The sequence below is a fragment of the Lygodium microphyllum genome, chromosome 15 (assembly GCF_053477565.2).
Source record: "Lygodium microphyllum isolate KBCC chromosome 15, Lygodium_microphyllum_v1.1.10, whole genome shotgun sequence".
Classification (NCBI taxonomy): domain Eukaryota; kingdom Viridiplantae; phylum Streptophyta; class Polypodiopsida; order Schizaeales; family Lygodiaceae; genus Lygodium; species Lygodium microphyllum.
The window spans coordinates 43173932-43195195 of NC_141149.1; the positions used below are offsets into that span (position 1 = coordinate 43173932).

General features: G+C 43.0%; 1 protein-coding gene across 3 annotated transcripts in view; it reads right to left on the reverse strand.

The window, feature by feature from the left end:
- Positions 1-276: 276 nt before the first annotated feature.
- Positions 277-21264, reverse strand: part of LOC148024463 (heme-binding-like protein At3g10130, chloroplastic) — a 42429-nt gene continuing 21441 nt past the window's right edge. The window contains exons 2-8 of one of the 3 annotated variants that reach the window (XM_087694089.1): positions 4884-5021; positions 4361-4429; positions 4030-4101; positions 3870-3952; positions 1522-1653; positions 622-835; positions 277-527 (exon numbers count right to left, since the gene is read on the reverse strand). In XM_087694089.1, the coding sequence (XP_087550215.1) occupies positions 483-527; positions 622-835; positions 1522-1653; positions 3870-3952; positions 4030-4101; positions 4361-4429; positions 4884-5021 (753 nt within the window). In that variant the 3' untranslated portion in view covers positions 277-482. The remainder of the gene's footprint in view (positions 528-621; positions 836-1521; positions 1654-3869; positions 3953-4029; positions 4102-4360; positions 4430-4883; positions 5022-21264) is intronic. The other 2 variants (XM_087694091.1, XM_087694090.1) reach the window with 2 other exon arrangements.

The window sequence follows — 21264 nt, forward strand, 5'->3', positions numbered from 1 at the left end:
CCTCTTTTTGGATCTTCCAAGGCAAGGCATCTAGTAATTAAAGGGGACACAGAGAGGTTAAACTGAGGTGCAACAAAGATGATCCAAGGAAAACAAAGAGATGCACATTGTTGAGACTTAGATTTATTTATTTCACTTTTTATCCAATTTATGTACCAAGGAAAAATGCCACCCAAACTCTTCACATGGCATAGGGCAGGCAAAAAACATTCATGACATTTTAATTCACAATACTCGGAATTTAGTTCTGCTGAGAATAGACAGGGAGAACATATATATACAAAATAGAAATGAGCATATATACAGTTTGGGAGCTCAGCTTTACAAAACATTCTCAAAGGATACAGAATATACATAAACGTTCAAGTAAAGCCCAAGAAGAAGCTTTGCAATGTCCCCAAAGAGAGAATATAAATGAGATAAGTAGTCCAACATGAAGCTCCAGTATAAAGATGGTACTACAGCAAGCTAGAATCAGGATTCTAATCCATTCTGAACCCTTCAATGGGAATCAGCACTTCATTTCTCTGCAAAGCAAAACCAGACCATGCCAAGTCAACAAGGTAACAAGCTGCAACCAATACATATGTTTTTTGACAAGGCCTAGAGAAGGAACTGTACCCTAATGAAGCTCCATGTTCGCCCTGGATCATTGTAGCGAGCTAGCATGAAACCCTGCATTGCTTGCTGCCCATTACCTTCTAAAGCCAACCGCAATTCTCTTTCTTTCTCTAGTACTTCCACTTCCGTAGCAGCCCCACTGAATTTTATTGCCGCCATCACACCACCACCGACTTTATTCAACTTCACTGAGTCCACCACAGGACTTGGCAATCTTTAACACACAGAGAGGAATTACACATTCAGTTCAAGCATTCACAACTCTGGTAACCATATCAACACCCCATTTGCCTATTGTTCAAAGACTACATGGAAGCGCAAAGGAGGGTGTACTGTGAGCAACCTGATCAGGCCTAAGTACCTTGATGGTTTTCCTTACATTCTTAAGATATGATTTCTTTTAAAGATCTAAAAAAGATGAGTCTAAAACTGTGCCCTCACATGATCGAACTGAGAGTCAGGATAATATAATATTTTGATGGTCTGTTGACATAAATCCCCTTATGGAAATAAACAAAAACCAAGCACTTTTGAACAGCACGGCTGTTAAGCATGCAGCCCACATCCTGATAAATAAAAATTAATCAATGTCTAAAACCTGATAGATAAAACATTTAGATAGGGAAATATAAATCCGAGGTACTGCCAGGACCAACATGGGTAGCACGTACCATTTGAATAATGAATCAAGAGCACCTATAAAGCATCTTATGGACAAGCTAAGGATGGCCTGTAAGCTGGTATGATTAATCAAAACATTACAGTCAAACACTATGAATAATAACTCCAGCATGCTTACAAGTTTTACTGCATACCTAATGTCTGAAGGGTTACCTGCTAACAGCCCCATTGATAACAAATTTCTGGACCAGGTGAAGGAGAGAGAAGCAATCATCTTACTTTGACATCGTGCTATCAACCGGAAGCACAATTTGAATGCTAACATCTGATTCAGGTCCATTAGAAGTCCTTGTTATGACTGGTGTTGTCATTGGAATCCGTTTTCCATCTGAATTGTTTCCAAAAATATAGCTGCAGAAAAGATAACTTCAATAGACCACCAAAAAAAAAGCTCTTACCTGTCTTTAGCATGCACTTAGTACAAAAAAGTTCCTTTTTCTACAAACTTTGTGAAATATTACATCCCTGGCTAAATTATGCAGCCTTTTCTTATACACAATCATAACTCATATTTTAAATTCTCTTGAGCAGGATCACTCTCTAGCCAACTCATGTCATCACAATGTATATCCAATTACCCAGATTTTCATTTATTATCCATCTTTTATTGAGCTCCTTGATACAAACTATGCCTCTATTACAAGAAACAAGGTAGTCAAAGTACCATCCATCAAATAAGTGGACTTAGTACAGTACCAAACGTACACAAAAATGTTGGATAAAATCCAATGTTTTGTACAGTCATTAAAAAATACATAGAAAATTAAGGGTTAGACTAAAAAATATTACTTGTTTTAATATGAAAGTGGCCATCCATGAGATAAGAGTGTCACAAGGCATTATCCATCCATATTAGTCAATTTACCAACCATAAACATGTTTGCTTAAATTTTCAAAAATGAGGTATGAATATGATGAAAAGTTGAGACAAAATGTAAATCCAAGACTCTGGTCACAAGTAATTTCTAAGATCCAATTTCATTTATAAAATTGACAGCATGTACAATGGATCACAAAAAGAAGCTAGCTGCAATGATGGATCGTGATTCATAGATCATGGTCTGGCAAGTGGCAAGTACAAAAAGTAGTAGATACCAAAAGAAACTGAAGGCTAAGACCCAAGGTGAGTTGTGTGTGATGCGAAGGCTTCATGAAGAGGCTTAGGCATTTTGATAGCGGTAAAGAATATAGAGATATAGGTAGAGATAGGGGAAGGGAAAGAAAAGGAGTGAGACACAAGAGGAAGAGGAGGATATAGAGGTAGGGAGAAGTGAATGGAGGAGATCTGAGAGAGGAGAGTAGAGGAGCTTGTAAGAGAGAGGTAGAAGAAGAGGAGGTGGTAAATAAGGTACAGGTAGAGGTCAGTGAGGATAAAGAGGAAAAGGTTAGAGCAAAAAACTACTTTTCTTTTAACCATTGTAAAAAAACAAAAGTAAAAACCAAAAAAAACAAACAAACAAACAAACTGGATTAAAACTAGACAGGTCATACACATCTGACCGGACTGGACGGATCATGCTATATGGATCCATCCACGGACAGAATGCAACCATGCACCAAACATTAGTATTTTGGGTTCAATCCATAACAGTGTTGCAGACAAGAAGGCTGCAGTTGTAGGAGCAGTATAGGTAAATGCAGAAACAAAAGAAAGAAATGTTGCAGCAACAATGCAATAAGAGCATTTCAGGTAGCTTTTGAAGGGGTAAACTAACGGTAAACTGGTGGGAAGTTCCCATGATCATTACAGAACGACCTTATGAGGAAACAACAAGATGAGGTGAGATTTAGCCATCATTTTCTTGTGTCTTCCCATTTTGTACCTAATGAATTCTTCCAAATCCCTTTTTATATTAAACCTCTCAACCTTGTTTCTTTCAACTTCATTTAGAATCAAAGAAGGGCCTCAGACTTGTTGACACAGTTAATGCCTTGCCCTTGATGAGATAGTCAATGCCTCGAACCTTTTTGGCATGGTCAATAACCAACACTTTCACATAAGCGCTTGAAAATTTAGCCCACACTCGTTACTTCCACCTCATTGCTCGAGTTCAAAAGCTCAATGGACACCCTGCAGCACCAATGCAAGCAGCAAGTCCCTGGCAAAAGACCTTGAGAGGTTTAGCCTCAGAGCCACTACAAGCCATCCTATTGTGGTTGGGTGGTGAAGAACCAAACCCCATGAGCACTGTTGTGCTTGAGATCTATATATGTAATGGACCAAGGACATCAAGACTCAACAAGAAGGCCTCCAAGGCATTCAAGAGATTCTACCTATATAATATAAACCAGCAGAATTACTCACTAGTTCTCTAATCTATTGTCCAGTGTTTTCCTTCGACTTGACTTTAGTTCCTTTACTCTTCCAATCATTTCATTATCATATGAAGCCTTACTTCCTATGCACCATTGAAAGCTTTAATTCCTCTGGAGCATGCTAAAATTACTTCCCAAAACTAATTTAATTACATTTTGGTTTGCTTAACTTTCACTATCAAGTCATGTTTCAGGAAAGCATAAGTCAAACGTTTAAGGCCTCTTCTGAAGAATCATAAGCAGTAGCGTACTCAGTAACATATTTGAAACCTTTGGAACCGGTTAAACGATCACCTTGAGCTTCCACTACAATGAATGGTTCATACTCACGAACCTGCACAGGAAATAGTACCAAGAGTTATGTGTCTTGTAATTTAGAACTCTATAAAATATCATCAACGAACCAAGTACCTCATAAATGCCAGTCCTCTTCAATACTCTGTACTTTGGTGTTTGCAAATCAGGCGTCTTGTAATACCACAACTGATAAGGCATTTAATTTTGCGTCATAACAACAAGAAGCAAAACATCCCATGGAGCAGAAAATATAACCATAGTCTCCAATGAGTAAATGCAATACTTCAAATTTCTTAACTATTCTACTGCATGGGAACCTTAAAAAACGCTTTCTATATAAGAGGTACATATGCATAACTTTCAAATGGATTGTGGACACATGAAAGTTGCTGACAGGAGACACTCAATGTTAAAAGGTGTCTAATGCTTCAATGCCCAAACTCACCTGCTTAAGCAGATCCATAACACCCTCTAATGAGAGGTATTCATTGTTTTCTATGGAATCCCAATAGTCCTGAAGCATGAATAGAACAAGAGTAAGAGTGCCATTTTTAAATAACAAAAACGAGAATCTGTTGTCCAATACAGTGGTTGAGATATAGACTTGGTGTTATAATATTGCAAAAGAATAGTTGGTATGTCTAATGTATGGCTGCAAAATGACAAAAAGAACAAAAGTATGACGGATCATGCAGCATAAAGCAAATGGCTTCTTTCTTCTCTAAAAATTGTAGCTGCCTCTATATCGACTGTAGAAGTTATCATTATGGCCTTTTTTACATTCAGTTTACTGTGCATGCCACCTACAAGAAACAGTGAAATGATAGCAAACCAAGTAACAGCCATGCAGAGACCCTACACATATCATTGTAACTGCTTTGCTGCAGAGCCCCACTTCCTGACAGACAAAACAAATAGAAGAATCATGCTACTCTACTTGAAGTCATCTAAACCAATACTGCACATACCACATGGCTAAGAAACTTTCCACTGGCTGGGTTGATGCCCATAACTGAGATTCCAGTAAAAACGAGCTCAGGCCTCCAGGGCAAAAGTGCAAATCTCATTGTCATTGTCCAACGGGTTGTGATTTCGCTGGGCCCTGACTGCCACCAAAAAAATGATATCATACTCCATAGTGTGAAATAAGCTTTGCATAGCATCAAAACTTCACCAGGTGAGTCAGGCATAGAATGGCATGCACAAAACTTGAAGAAAAACTCTACATCAGCTGCAAAGTGACTACGGTAAATTTAACACACATTTCATGACTCTGGACTATGCCATTGTAGTACCTCACAATATTTTGTAATATGAGAAGTCCAGCACATCATTTTGAAGAACCAATTACCTATGCAAATAACTTCTCCAAAAAGAATTGAATATGAAGCCAAGGCACACTTACAAATAGAGCACTTGTTGGGAAAATGTCAAATCTCACTAAGCTTATCATGAACTTCACTCCAAAAATAGACACAACCTACTTTAAATTTGTAGTAGAGGTAGAGGGCTCAATAGTTGGCAAGATGAAGAAAAGGGCTACACGACATATCAACCAACATGAAAGCCTCACTTAGGGCTTTGTTGTTGATGCGTTGGGTGTAGAGTCGGTGGGTGAGTTATATGCCATGTGTCACACAATTTTTGACAAATAATGAAGGTATGACATGAAAAAGGCATGATTTATACTAGTGATTAATGTGATGACTTCAGTATGATGTAAGGCAGACCAGTTTTTGTGCAATTTTCAGTCCTGCAACAATTTTAAAACAAGAAAATCCGGATAATGTACAGCAACAGACCACTTATTACGATATCCATGTCATTTCATCATGGACCACACAGAAAGGAAGACTAACAGAACAGGTAATGCCTGCTTAAAATAAGATGAATGACTCTTAACCACTTATCCTGAGACTCTGATGGTATTATCCTGCAAGTTCTTACTCCCTATCTAGGTGTTTATGGACAAGAGTGATGATAAACTGCCAAAACCAATCCTGTTTGAGCCAAATATGTTCTTCTTCCACTATCCATGTTGGACAATGTTCTTCACCTCATCCTCTCTTGTATCATTTATCCTTTTATTGAGCCACCTTTATTAGTTAGACCAGGGCACCTTCCACCTAGACACAACTATATAGATACACACCCAGGTGTATCACGTATTGGCATCGTGTAAAGAAACGGTAGGGTTTGCAGTGGTGGCAACAGAGTGTGTAGCAGTGAATGAACTCAAAAACTCTGAGAATGAATGAATATTAAATGGAACAGGATGATGATACAATCCCTTCAGACCATGTCTTTGGGACCAGGGCTAAAGAGAGCCAAGGAGTCTGTGATGTTAGATGACTGCAGTAGCCCAGCTGATGAAGGGCAGCAATACTGGTCAAAGGACTGTGGTAGCAGTGTGGAGGTAGCAATATGCAGTCCTCCGAGTGTTGGGATGTGGAAGAAAACTCCGTGCAGCAGAAGGAATGATATGGGCAGCATTGGAAGGAGCAAAATGCAATCTTGTTGGCAGGATGTCGATGATGACCCCAGGCCACAAAATGCAAGGTCTGCTGGCTGTCACACTTCCACAATCAGCAGATAAAGGACAGGATTGCTGTCAGGACTCAATGGTCAGTCCACAACAGCAACAAATTACAATCTGTCAGGTGGAAAATGCAAGCAGCAACAGTCTGGGCAGATGATGATGTGGCTAGGCTGCAGCAAAACACAAGGAACAAGCCAACGATTACTTTTTGGCAGCTGACGATGTACTCCAAGGCAAGGCAGCAGCATCCAGGAGCTGAACGGCAGGCTGGACAGCAGGGCAGCAGCTCCACTGCCTGGGCAACAGCTCCTACACGGGCTGTGAGCAGCTGGCTGAAGAGAAGGGAGAGAAGGGAAGGAGCTTGGAAGAGTGAGAGTCGAGATAACAAAGTAAACAAAGTGATCATAGAGTGACAATGAATGAGTAATGAGTGAATGGGGATTTTGGAGCATTTGTCATACTCAATAAAATGGGAATCTTTTTCATAAGTTTTTTTGTGTTGTTTGAATTGAGTGAGATTAGGCATTAATGCATGATAATTTTATGTTAATTCGGTCTTAATTTTGGTGGCTCAACACCACCTCTCAGGCCCGAAAAGAGTCCAAGAGAGGAGAGAGTATATTATCGCCCCTATGGTAGAATCCTTGATGCAATGGGTTTTCTCGGTGAAGACAACCTGAGTACCAAGCCTAGTAAGGCCATAAACTGACAGGAGTGGAAAGCCCAAGTCCAGAACATAAAAGGCCTATGAGCAGAGTTGGAAGCGCGGTCAGGAAATAAAAGGAAAGCACCAACAGCACTAATAGGCACCGAAAACAAGGTCACCAACAGTGACAAAACCCTCAGAAGGGCATAGATCCTACAACAAATCACCTCGTGGAGTCATATGACTAGAAGCTCCACTATCAACCACCCAAGGTCTCTCAAAAGATGAGGCAACCACTAAAGAAGGCTCCTCCAAGTCAACAATATGAAGGAACACTAACTTATGGGTAACCACTGGAGTAGAGGTAGAAGGCTCGGACATTTTAGCTCCATCTGTCGCTCCCAGACAAAGGTGAGGGTACTTCCTCCAACATTTCTCCAAGTCAAAGTTAGAGCCTAAAAGACTCTCTTGTCATTTAGCCTTTGAATTCCCTCCCCCCCCCCCCCCCCCCCAAAAAAACTTGCAACAAAAGCTTTGGTGGAGGTGGATCCACTGGCTACCTCTTTGGCACACTTGTCATGCTCCAAAACAAGCCTGGAAGGCTCCTCCCATAGAAGCTTCTCATAGGTCCTCCATGTAAGAAGGCTGATGTAGAAGACATCAAATCGAGGAGATAGCAACTAACTCAAAAAAATCATAGTCACATCCTCTGAAGATATCATCTTGCCAAGGGACACAAAATCCATCGATGATCCAACGGTGGGATCCTCCACTGAATGGAGAATAGGGTGGTTAACGAACTCCCAAAGGTCAAAGGTATCAAGGATACATTCCAACTTACACAACCAAAGCAAGTAGTTTGAACCATCAAGCCGGTCTTCTTTGGGCACAGAAGGGAGTAAAGACACCTGTATAGAGGGTGCCATGAAGGGCATATGATGGCCAGCAGAACGGGCCTTCTGTGAAACATGGAGATAATGCAAAGGAAAGGGATCCCGTACAAACAAGCTAGGAGACCTCCGTTCATCGCGTGAACTAGCACGAAAATCTCTCTCTCTCTCTGTCAAAGGAAGGAATAGAGACCTCATCCTCTAAGTTAACAAAGAACTTCTGATAAGACATGTTTGAACCTGCAATCCCCCAGAATGTTACATCTAACAGAGAAACAAGTGTCACTTGCTAGCAAGAGACTATCACCTACACAAAAACTGTCGCCACAGCAGAACGTTGTCACCAAGGTTGAGAAAGCTGATGCTTGCACCAAGCAATGGATACATGCAAAAAATGCAAATTTACGCTTTGGGCAAAACGTAAAAGTTGATGCCACTTGGTCCCTCAAGACAGTCGCCTAGCTACTTGGGGGTGAAAACAGGCAATGAACAATCTGTTCGAGCTATAAATACAGACTGAAAAACTACCTATTGGAAATTTGGGTTACTCCTTTGCAATGAAAACCTACTCTTATGCAAGAAATCTAAAGGTTGTGAAAAGGCTGTCCTCACTTTAGTGATGATACCATGTGAGAGTGCGCAACAACAGGAGAGAAACACAAACACAGAGAGAGAGAGAGAGAGAGAGAGAGAGAGAGAGAGAGGATAAGGGAAGAATATTACACTAACTAAATAAGAATGCTGATACAATGATGATTGACTGATCAATCCTTACATGCAGCCCATAGCATTAGTGAGGGCACCAAATCAGGTTGATGATGACAACAGCGCTAGAGACCGAGAAATATGATGGAGTCGGAGTAAGCACCTACTAAGAAAGAAGGAAGATGGTGATATGAATGACTTCCCAATGGGGAATGGCTATACATAGCCACAAAACCCCTAAATTGGCCTACTAAAATCTGAAAATGCCATAAATGCTGGCCTACCAACATTTAATGCTGGTCATGGCATAATAAATGCCTAGAAAATGCCAGATGGCTACCAAAAAATCCGATTGGCAAGAACAATGTCTAACAAATGAGGACAACTTGGAAAATTCAAAAATTGCCCATGGAAAACACACTAGAGCCCTATAAACAAAAGAAAAGCACCCAAATAGTCACTCTAGAATGAGTAGCCTCCCCCATCAAAACTGTAACTTGTCTACTCGTCCACCTGTAGAACACGTCTTAGCAACCCATCGGGAAGAGAGTCTAGAAAGCGCCACCTCGCACTCGCAAGGAATGTCACAAGGTTTGCGATCTAGGTCTTCCCAAGTCTGCTCCGAGCGAAAGTGTCCGGCCGTTCTCACTTATGACTGACCTGAAGTCAGGGTTCCTTTCCTATCAGCAAAGTCTCTGGGAAGTAGCTAGCGTCGAGCTCCAGATGAACCACTTTGCATAGGAACAACAAAGTCGAAGCGGATTTATGCTGCACTTGGTTCATGGAGAATGGAAAACGAGAGAGATGCGAAGCTCAACCTCTCTACCCATAAGGCATAGTCCCATTCCGTTCCCCTAAAACAGTATAAATCGAGATTCTAACTCTACTGACGCTAGGTCTTCATAGTCTCGTTATCACGTCTTTTGAGAAAAGTTCCCAACTAACCGGGACCACCCTTCCGTAGAACGGACCCAAGTCATGTCCACCGCACTTTCCTCTGTTTGCTTAGTTATCTAATTACCTACCACATTATGTTTGACATGCAAAAGCAGCTTTCTTAATTAATCAATTTAAACACAGGTTCCTTCACGTAACTTAGGCACTGACACAAAAACGATGTCAAGCAAGTTCCTTTTTCAACTATCTGATCTTTATTTATCATAGTCCCGGAATACATCAAGTATCATGCCCGAAGGCTATTCCAGCAATCAACAGGATTGCTGCTCCAAGTTTCGCCCGTAGACTAATACACGGGCCTCGAGATCCCATCTTGAGTCACGTCGGCCTCTTGTGCAGGATCCGGAGACAAGGAATTTACAGCCAGAGCCTCCCCTGGCACCCAAGCGTCCTCCCGCTCCAAGCAGCATCCACGGAGAGACCTCTCACGGCAGGTTCAGTCCATATACCCGGCGCGGCTAACAACCCCCTTGGATAGGGCAAGGCAGACAGTCGGAGGTAACTGAATTTGCCTCTCCCTCCAGGCTTTTAACCTGAAGCATTAAGTGTTTTACCTTGAATTAGTTCCTTGAGCAAGGAAGTTCAAACAATGTACATAAGTGTCCAATCACAATCATTTCTGAGGTCGTTCGTACGACCAACTACTAAGGTGTGATTCCTTGTTCCCAAATGCTCCCAGCATTCGATCCTAGGTCGTTCGGTCTTGGCGAGATTCCAAGGGCTTGGCAAGCTAGGTTGCTTATTTTCCCTTTTTCTTTGAGTTAGGATTTGTACCCTACCGACCCTAATTATCCTTACCTTAGGTCTCCTTGTAAAATAGATCATGGACAACCCTGTCGTCCTCGATTGGTCAACTTGCTGGTTATCTCCTAGATCCCTTGAAGTACCTATGTACCTTTATCTTTGATCTTAATTGATCAAGATTGTCTATCCCCTTGACCATGGTCGGTCAAGATGGTTCTATTTAGAACAGTTCCTACTCTATCTTAAGTATAATCTTCTTAAGCCCTCTCAATAATGCTCATAGGCGCTTAAGCTTTTACCTATCCCTCTTGAAGTCACCAAGGACTTTGACATGGGATTCATGGATCTCAATCCCATTTGGTAGATTACAAACAACGTTGAATTATCCCAACAACTTTAACGCATGCAACATAATGTCATGCCTTCATTTCAATGCTTATAATTTTAATATAATCCATACAATATTTTATGCCACACATGCAAAGGTACTTTCTATGCATGCAATCTTAACATTATCCTCTATGTAATTATTTACACGATCTATAACCTTCTTGAATGATCTAACTTTATGTGATCATTGTATGAGTCTAGCTGTACTTTAATCTTTTCTGCAGATTATTACATGTACCTTAGAATCCTTCTTGCGATACGGACATACACTTTGTTCCTTTCAATGTCCTCTGAAATGCATTTTAAGAAAGAACTTGTGAAAGGGACAATGCACTTTATGCAAGAATTTTTTGGTAATTTACGATGTAATTTCTAATCAATTCCACCTATTATGATGACATCTTAAGACGGAAATTATCTTGCTTGTTGCATACATCACAACTAAGTTCATACCTAGAAAATTATCAAACACACAATCAATGTGATGCATGTGAATATGATTTTTCACCGTGATAGTTATAACCTATGATTTAATAATAGAGCAACCTGGGTTTGGAGTGATGTTGTGATTCCACTGGTATTGATGCCTGATGAACCGTTCGCGGTTGCAATGCCACCTTGTTTCGAACCTCCATCCACACTTGCAGGGTTTCTAGCCATCTTTGTGAAACTACGCTTCGAGGCCATACTCGAAGACGGGTGTACGAGTGATAGAGTTCTCGCACTCTCCTTTGCAAGATTCTTGCCGCCTCTCCTTGAGTGGAGAAAAGATAATGAAGAAAAGTGTAATTTTCAGAAATGCTTCTTCTTCTTTTTCTCTTCTCCTCCTCTCTCTCTCCCTCTTCTTCTTCTTCTTCTTCTTCTTCTTCTCTCTCCCTTCTTCTTCTTCTTTTCTTCTCCTTTTTCTCTCTTCTTCTCCTTCTCTCTCTCCCTCTTCTTCTTCTTTTCTTTTTTTTCTTCTCTTCTTCTCCTTCTCTCTCTCTCCCTCTTTCTGTCTACGATGATCATGGGGGAGGGGGGGGAAGGGGGCTGCTGTTCGTCGACAAGGGAGGGGGGAGGGGGCGCTGTCGAGGGCCACGAAGGGAAGGGGGGGGGTATTACAAAAACACATGACAAACCTGCCAGAGCTCCAAAAGTCCTCGTCTGACTCAGACTGAGGCTCATAGGCAAGAATTGACAAGGCATGACAAACATGACTGCTAACACCCCCTCTCAGATCCTACATGTGGCAAAAGGCCAAGGAAGAAACAGATCTTGAGTGGCAAAAGAAATGCCAATGTCAATGAAGTTCATTGATGAAGACTATTGATGAAGAAGCTCCTCACGATCCTGGAAAGCCCCCTCTGAAACACTAGGGGCCAGGAAATCCATAGCCACATCAACGAGATCATCTTCCTCTAAAAGGAATGGGTTTTATGAGGAAACCACCAAAGGAGAGGATGGCGAATGAAAAGAAACCTGTGGAAAAGATGGTGCACAAGCGAGAACGGGTGTAGCAAGAGACAACTGCCTCAGAGGACCCTACATAAGAGAAGGGGAATGGAACCTTTAAAGCCCGCTCTCCTGCCAACTTGTGGCGATAATAGCCCATGTAATAGAATCCTCAATACAAACGACCTACTCGGTGAAGACAACCGGAGTATCGAGCCTAGTAAGGCCATAAACTGAGAGGAGTGAAAAGCCCAAGTCTCAAAAATAAAAGGCCTATGAAATGGAGCTCGAAGCAGGTCGAGAAATAAAGCAAAGCACCAATAGCACTAATCAAGAAAATCCTACCTGCCATCTAAGAAGAGAGAAGAAGCTCTTGACCAACAACGAGCAATACTACTCAAGCCAGAGCACCTCCAACTAGCAACCATTTCTAGTTGTCACTAAGCCGACCCTACCTTGATCCAGTTAATCCATGAAGCCCTGCCACATGATGATTTGGCCAATAATGCCACAACAGTGACCAAAAAGTGGCCGGGCAGCCAGTGGCTGCCCACTAAAAGAGGCCAAAAAGAAATACACATCCTGAGACAGCCAGTCAAGAGTGACTAGCCTCCCACATCATAACACATGACAGACATGTCAGAGCTCCTAATGTCCTCGTCTAACTCAGACTGAGGCTCACAGGCAGGAGATGACAAGGCATAACAAACATGACTGCTAACACCCCCTCTCAGATCCTGGATGTGGCTGAAGGCCAAGGGAGAAACGGATCCTGGGGTGGCAAGAGGAATGCCAAGGTCGATGAAGTCCATCGATGTAGATTGCCGCTGAAGGAGCTCCTCACGATCCTGGGAATCCCCCTCTAAAACACTAGGGGCCAGGGAATCCACAGCCGCATCACCGAGATCGTCCCTCGCTAATTGGGATGGGAGGTACGAGGGAACCACCGGAGGAGAAGGTGGGGGATGGGAAGGAACCTGTGGAATAGAAGATGCACAAGCGGGAACCTACGGAGCCTGTAAAGCCCGCTCTCCTGCCAACCTGTAGATAAGACAACTCCTGTAAAAGAATCCTCAATAACAACGGCATGCTCGGTGAAGATCACGCGTGTGCCAAGCCTCGTAAGGCCATAAACTGAGAGGAGGGGAAGGCCCAAATCCGGAACATGTAGGGCCTGTGAAAAGGAGCTCGAAGGTCGGTCGGGAAACAAAAGCAATGTGCCAACACCACTAAAAGGCACCGATAAAATGTCACCAACAGTGACTGAACCCTCTGATGGACGGAGATCCTGTAACAAATCACCTCGGGGAGTCATATGACTCGAAGCACCACTGTCCACTAACCAAGGCTGCACAGAAGACACTGCAGCCACGGAAGAAGGATCCTCCTCCAAAGCCTGGATATGAAGGAACACTCACTCATGGGTAACAGCTGGTGTAGAGGTAGAAGAAGGCTCCGATGTAGATCCACCCTTCGCTCCCGGACGAAGGTGAGGGTACTTATTCCAACATTTCTCCTCTGGATGTGTCCCTTTCCCACAATGTGGACACTTCCGGTGTAGAGGTAGAAGAAGGCTCCGATGTAGATCCACCCTTCGCTCCCGGACGAAGGTGAGGGTACTTATTCCAACATTTCTCCTCTGGATGTGTCCCTTTCCCACAATGTGGACACTTCGGTCGCTCTGAATCTGAGTCAGAGCCTGAAGAACTGTCCTTCTTCTTAGCCTTTGACTTCGTCTTCTTCATCTTCTGTCCTCCTGAACCTGCAACAAAGGCTCTAGTGGAGTCGGATCCCTTAGCACTGACCTCTCTGAGTTGCTCGTCATGCTCGAAGACAAGCGGGGATAGCTCCTCCCATAGAAGCTGGGCACGGGTCCTCGATGTAAGAAGGCTGGTGTAGAAGACATCAAACCGAGGCGATGGCAGCTGAGTCAAGAGAATCATAGCCATGTCTTCAGAAGATATCGTCCGACGGAGGGATGCAAGCTCATCCCTCATATCCTGTAATCTGTTGATGTCCTTCATGGAAGGACTATCATCAATAGCGAGCATCCGCAACTTCTTTTCGAGAGATATCCGGTGGGCAAACGTCTTCTGTTGATAGAGAGACGCGAGCTTTCTCCACACGTCTACTGCAGTCTTTAACCTGTGAACATGAACAAGGACAGAATCCTACAAACTCAGGAAGAGGAAAGATCTGGCTCTAGAATTGAGCCGATCCCATAATGCTGCACGATCCATAGATGTCCCATCTACGGGATCCACTTGAGGCCGGGGAATAGGAACAGAAACAAGCTCCCAAAGATCGAAGGAGTCCAAGATACACTCCACCTTGCAGGACCATAGAGAAAAGTTGGAGCCATCCAACCGGTCCTCTTTGGGCAGCTGAGGAAGTACGGGTACCTGTACAGGGGGTACCAAAGTCTGCATCTTCGGCCCACTGGAAGGGGATCGCCGAGATACATGAATAGAAGGGGAACGGGAAAGAGGAATAGACTCCGGACGATGTTCCTCGTGATAGAAATCACGCCTCCGTTCAGATAAGTGTCGAGACAAAAGCTCGTCATCTGAGTCTTTAAAGCCCGTAAACTGATGAGAAAATATCTTCGATATCTGCAAACACCAAAACACAACAAGGGAAGGTTGCCGGTGCCAAAACACAAACACCAGAAGCTCCTAAGCTGGCCGCCTCGCACAGAACGCAAGGATGATGTCAAACGCAAATGCTAACGATACAATCACCACAGAAAAACAGCCTTTTGCCTCAAAACGCAGCCCGGGAATAGGTCGCCAGCAGGAAAAGAGCCGCCTGAAGATGGAACAACAACCAAAACAGCAAGACGCAAGCTGGAGGAGTGTCGCCCAGCTGGAGGAGGGCCGCCCAAGCTGAAAACGCAAGTAGGAAGAGGTGGGTGATGACGTGGCAGCTAGTGGAGAAGGCGCCAGCAGCAAACGCAAATATGTGACACCAAAACAGGCCGCCTTGATCAAGGAGATGGTGCAGAAGGTGACGCCTCAGCTGTTGGAGACGTCTTGACCAGCAAACGCAAAGTTGTGGGTATTCTCCTGTGTAAAACCCAGCTCCGTGTACTCTCCTTCGGCTCTGATACCATGTGAGAGTGCGCTGCGGAAGAGGAAATACGAACACGGAGGGAGAGAGAGAGAGAGAAAGCAGAAAATAAGGAAGAGAAATCTGCACTGACTGAAATGAATGCTGAATACACTGAAATGGACTGATCAGTCCCTGCACGCAGCCAACAGCGTCAGTGAGGGCACCAGATCAGGCTAATGATGATGGCAGCACCACCACGGGGGAGAAGGAGTGTCGGAATTTGCAAGAAGACAAGTGACCAAGTGGGGAGGGGGGCTGCCTATAAATAGGCAAAGGACAAACCCTAACCCTAACCCTAAAATGGGCGCAAACCCTAAAATGGGCGCCCCACAATAGTGACCAAAAAGTGGCCGGGCAGCCAGTGGCTGCCCACTAAAAGAGGCCAAAAAGAAATACACATCCTAAGACAGCCAGTCAAGAGTGACTAGCCTCCCCTATCATAACACATGACAGACATGTCAGAGCTCCTAATGTCCTCGTCTAACTCAGATTGAGGCTCACAGGCAGGAGATGACAAGGCATGACAAACATGACTGCTAACATCACTATCATAGCCCAAATCAACCGGGTTGCTTATCGACTCCAACTCCCCAGCACCATGAAGATCCACACAGCCTTCCATGTTTCCTTGTTCGAGCGGCGAGCCATACCATAGCTCACCACTGAGAGGAGAGAGATCTAATCCCCCACCATCTATCTCGATTGAAGATCATGAAGAGCTTGAGATCAAGCATGTCCTAGACTCAAGGATCTCCTAAGATCAATTGGAATACCTTATTCACTGGAAAGGATATGACATCAATGATCGCACTTGGAACACAATATCTCCAAAGAGCACCTCTTAAAGTTAAAGAATTTCACAAGAGGAATCCAACGAGACTTGAACCGTGCCATCATCATCAACCTGATCTGGTACCCTCATTGATGTTGTGGGCTACATGCAAGGACTCAGTCCTTCTGTATTCAGCATTTGTGCACTCTCACATGGTATCATTGGCTAAGAGCAACACAGAGCTGACTTCTTGCGGAGGAGACCACCCCAGACTGCCAAGCAGCCTTGCCACATCAGCATTTTGCTGAAAACACAGCTTTCTACTTAGAGGCGTCCGCTTTTCTTATGCCAGGTACCTATTTTGCTACCCACTTCCTCTCCTACTAGAGGTGACAGGCTTCCTTAGCCAAGCATCAATCTTCTGCTGCAAATGCAATGTTCCTTGGTTAGGCAATAGCTCTCCTCAACAAATGCCCATAGTCTTTATGCAGGCGACAATCTATCTCCCCAAGGCAGACTCTCTACATCAACTTACTTGTGATCCTGTAGCCGTTTCCTCTTGTTTCCGGGCTGTCTACAACCAAAACACAGATTTCTTATGGGTGTCTTGTAGGACTCGAACATGTCTTATCACCAGTTCTTTGCTGACTCGGATGAGGTCTCCATTTCTTCCTCTGAGAGATGGAGAGATTTTTGTGCTAGTTCACATGACAACGCGAGGTCACCTAGCCTGTTTGTATAGGATCCCTCTCCTCCTTGTTCTCTCCATGTTTCACAAAAGGCCCGTTTTGCTGGCCTTCATATGCCATTCATGGCACCCTCTATACAGGTGCTCATACTTCTTTCCTTGCCCAAAGAAAACCCGCTTGATGGTTTCAACTACTCACTTTGGTCATTTAAGGTGGAGTGTATCCTTGATACCTTCGATATTTGGGAGTCTATTACCCACCCTATTCCCCGTCTAGTGGAGGATCCCACCGTCGGATCATCAATGGATCGTGCGGCCTTATGGGATCAGCTCAACTCTAGAGCTCAATCTTTTCTCTTTATGAGCTTACAAGATTCTATCCTAGTGCACCTGCGCAAGTTGCCAAAAGCAATGGAAGTGTGGACAAAGCTTGCTTCTTTGTACCATGAGAAGACATTTGCCCATTGGATTACTTTCGAGAAGAAATTATGAATACTCGTTGTTGATGATTCTCGTTCCATGAAGGATCATATCAACAGGGTGGAGAATATGAGAGATGAGCTTGCATCTCTTGGCAGGATGATCTCTTCAAAGAATATGGGTATAATTCTTTTGACTTAGCTACCATCTCCATAATTTAATGTATTCTACGCCAGCCTTCTTACATCGCGAACCTGTGCAAAGCTTCAATCGTGAACCTGTGAAAAGCTTCAATGGGAGAAACTTGCCCCGCTTGTTTTGGAATATGATGAGCGTGCCAAAGAGGTAGCTAGTGGCTCCACCTCCACTAAAACTTTTGAGTATGATGAGCATGCCAAAGAGGTAGCCAGTGGCTCCACCTCCACCAAAGCTTTTGTTGTAAGTTCAGGAGGGGGGATGAAGAAGAAAAGGAAGTCAAAGGCTAAAAGACAGAAGAGTTCTTCAAGATCTGACTCCGACTCAAATAAGCCTAAATGTCCATAATGTGGAAAGGAGACACATCAAGAGGAGAAATGTTGAAAGAAGTACCCTCACCTTCGTTCGGGAACGAAGGATGGAGCTAAAATATCCAAGCCTTCTACCTCTACTCCAGTAGTTACCCATGAGTCAGTGTTCCTTCATATTGTTAACTTGAAGGAGCCTTCTTTAGTAGTTGCCTCATCTTCTAAGGAACCTTGGTTGGTTGATAGTGGAGCTTCTAGTCATATGACTCCACGAGGTGATTTGTTGTAGAATCTATGCCCTTCCAAGGGTTCAGTCATTATTGATGGCATTGTTTCAATGCCTATTTGTGGTGTTGACACTTTGCCTTTATTTCTCGACCGTGCATCGGGCTCCCTTTCACAAGCCCTTTATGTTCCGGACTTGAATTTCCACTCCTCTCAATTTATGGCCTTACTAGGCTTGGTACTCGGGTTGTCTTCACCAAGCAAGCCGTTTGTATTGAGGATTCTCCTACACGGGTTGTTATCACAACAGGTTGGCAAGAGCACGGGCTTTATAGGCTCCATTCTCCTTCTCTTATGCAGGGTCCTCCGAGGTAGTTGTCTCTTGCTACACTCATTTTTGCTTGCGCACCATCTTTTCCACAGGTTCCTTTCCATCCCCCACCCTCTCCTCCAATGGTTCCTTTGCACCCCAATCCCTTTCAAAGAAGGATGATCTCGGTGATGCGGCTATGGATTTCCTGGCCCCTAGTGTTTCAGAGGGGGTTTCCCAAGATTGAAAGGAGTTTCTTCATCAGTAGTCAGTAGTCTTCATCGATAGACTTCATCACCATTGGCATTCCTCTTGCCACCCCAAGATCTAATTCTTCCTTGGCCTTCCGCCACATCCAAGATCTGAGAGGGGGTGTTAGCAGTCATGTTTGTCATGCCTTGTCATCTCCTTTCTATGAGCCTCAATCTGAGTTAAATGAAGATTTTAAGAGCTCTAACCTATCTATCACATGTTTTGACAGAGAAGATAGCTCATTTTTTAGCACTCAATTCATTGCATTTCAATACATCTTCTTCTCTAGTTAGGATTTTATGTATATTTCTTGGGCGATTTTTGCATTCTTTAAATTGCCTCACTTGCCAAACATTGTCCACCCTTTCTGAGATTTTTTTAAGCATTTCTGGAATTTTTACCAACATTAAATGCTAGTCGGCCATATTTTTGGCCCCACATTTCAAGTAGGTCACTTTTTGCGATTTTTGTCTATTTATAGTCAATTTTCCACTTGGCAATCATATAGTATCATCTTCTCTCCTTCCTTGGTAAGTACACACTTCAACTCCGTCATCTTCCTTCGTCTTCGGTGCTGCAGTCATCATCAGTCTAATCCGATGCCCTCACTAATGCTGTGGGCTATATGCAGGGACTGATCGGTCCTGTATTCAGCATTTGTTTCTTGTTCAGTACAAGTTTCTTTTCTTTTCTTCTTCTCTTGCAGATTGTTTCTCTCTCTTCATTTGTCTTCAGGTTTCTTCTTCCGTTGCACACACTCACATTTTGAAGGTACAAAGAAGTAAACTTTGTCCACATGCCCGTTGCTTTCCGCAACCTACGCACATGCACTAGGACAGAAACTCATAAGCTCATAGAGAAAAAATCGGGCTCCAAAGTTGAGCCAACCCCATAAGGCCACACAATCTATCAATGATCCAACAATGAGATCCTTCATTGAACATGAAATAGAGTGAGTAACAAACTCCCAAACATCCAAGGTATCAAGCATACACTAAAACCTTACACAACCAAAGCAAGTACTTTAAACCATCAAGCTAGTCTTCTTCGGGCAAAGAAGGGAGTATGGGCACCTCTATAGAGGATGCCATGGATGGCATATAGAGGCTAGCAAAACGGGCCTTTTGTGAGACATGGAGAAAATGAGGAGAAGAGGGTTCCCAGACAAACAGACTAGATGGCATCCATCCTTCATGATCCGCGCGATAATCTCATAGCCATTCGGAGAGTGTTGAGAAGGCTCCTCATCTGTATCATCAAAGCCACGAAACTGGTTATAAGACATCTTCAAAATCTTGCAATATACCCACAAGAAATCTGCTTTTTGGCGATAGACAGCCTTGAAACAAGAGAAAAAATGCCTACAAAATCACAAGAAAGCCGATGTAGAAGATCCGCCTCGGGAAGAAATATTGCTTCAAGAATAAAGTTGTGTTTTCAGCAAAACGCTAATGTGGCAAGGCCGCCTAGCAGCCTGGAGTGGTCTTATCTACGAGAAATCAACTCTCTCTCTCTCTTAGGTGATGATGCCATGTGAGAGTGCAACGGAAGAAGGAACACAAACACAGAGACAAAGTAACAAAGAGAGACTTCAAGAAAAAAAGAAAGAAATCTGCACTAAACAAGGAAAGAATGTTAAATATAGAATGAGGACTAATCAATCCCTGTACATAGCCCACAACATCAATGAGGACACTAGATCTAGTTGAGAGCGTGCACCTGCCAAGGAAGGAAAAAGATAAATTCCAAGCATGGGAGGGATATGCAATATATAGCCAACTAACCCCAAATCTGACCAAATGCAATCTAGGGTTAAAAATATGGCCAACCAGCATTTAACGCTAGTAAAAATACTAAAAATACTCAAAAAATCCCGAAAAGAGTGGATAATATCTGATAGGTGAGGTAAACTGATACATGCAAAAATTGCCTAGGAAATACACACAAAATCACAACTTGAGAAGAAAATGCACTAACGAGTAATAAATTGTCTACTCTAGAATGCGTTGCCTCCTCTATCAAAACAAGTGACACACAAGTTAGAGCTCCTTAAGTCATTGTCTAACTCAAACCGAGGCTCACAGGAAAGAAATGACAAGGCATGACAAACATGAGTGCTAATAGCCCAATGGCTAGAACGCCTTATAAATTTTACTTAGGCCGTCAATGATGAGATGCCCAATAAAAATCAAAAGTTTAGTCGAGCGGTCAAATTGACCAAAAAGCTATAAACCTATATAATGAAGCTCTCTAGAATCTAAATTTGGAAACTCCTAAATTTTAGGAGGTTACTATTTTTGAAAGTTGCTCAATTACAAATTCTATTCACATCAAAAGCTCCAAAATTTTGCAAATAATAATTTTGTCTTTAGCAGCTATCTCAAATTCTTAACCATTGAGAGATTTTTAGAGTAGAAAGTTTAAAAGTTTCTTTGTCTAGAAAAGTTACATGTGGTATCTAAAATAGAGCGTGTCATTTTAAAGAGAGTGTCCCTACACTTGTCATTTGTAGCCTCTACTTTTCACTTTTAAGCATCCAAGCCCCACACCTATATATGGAGGTCTCTCTCTTCAATTGGAATAAGCTCTTATGCTGAAATTGCAACCGCATGCTTTGTATTCTCATATCTCTCTCTTATCCAAGAAGCACTTTCTACCTAGCTTGATCTAATCCAAACAATTTTTTTAAGAATCAGCTTACTGCCCAAAGTTTGCAAAAATTGCAATTTCAAAATCCTAATTATCAAAATTACAACAAGTAGCTCT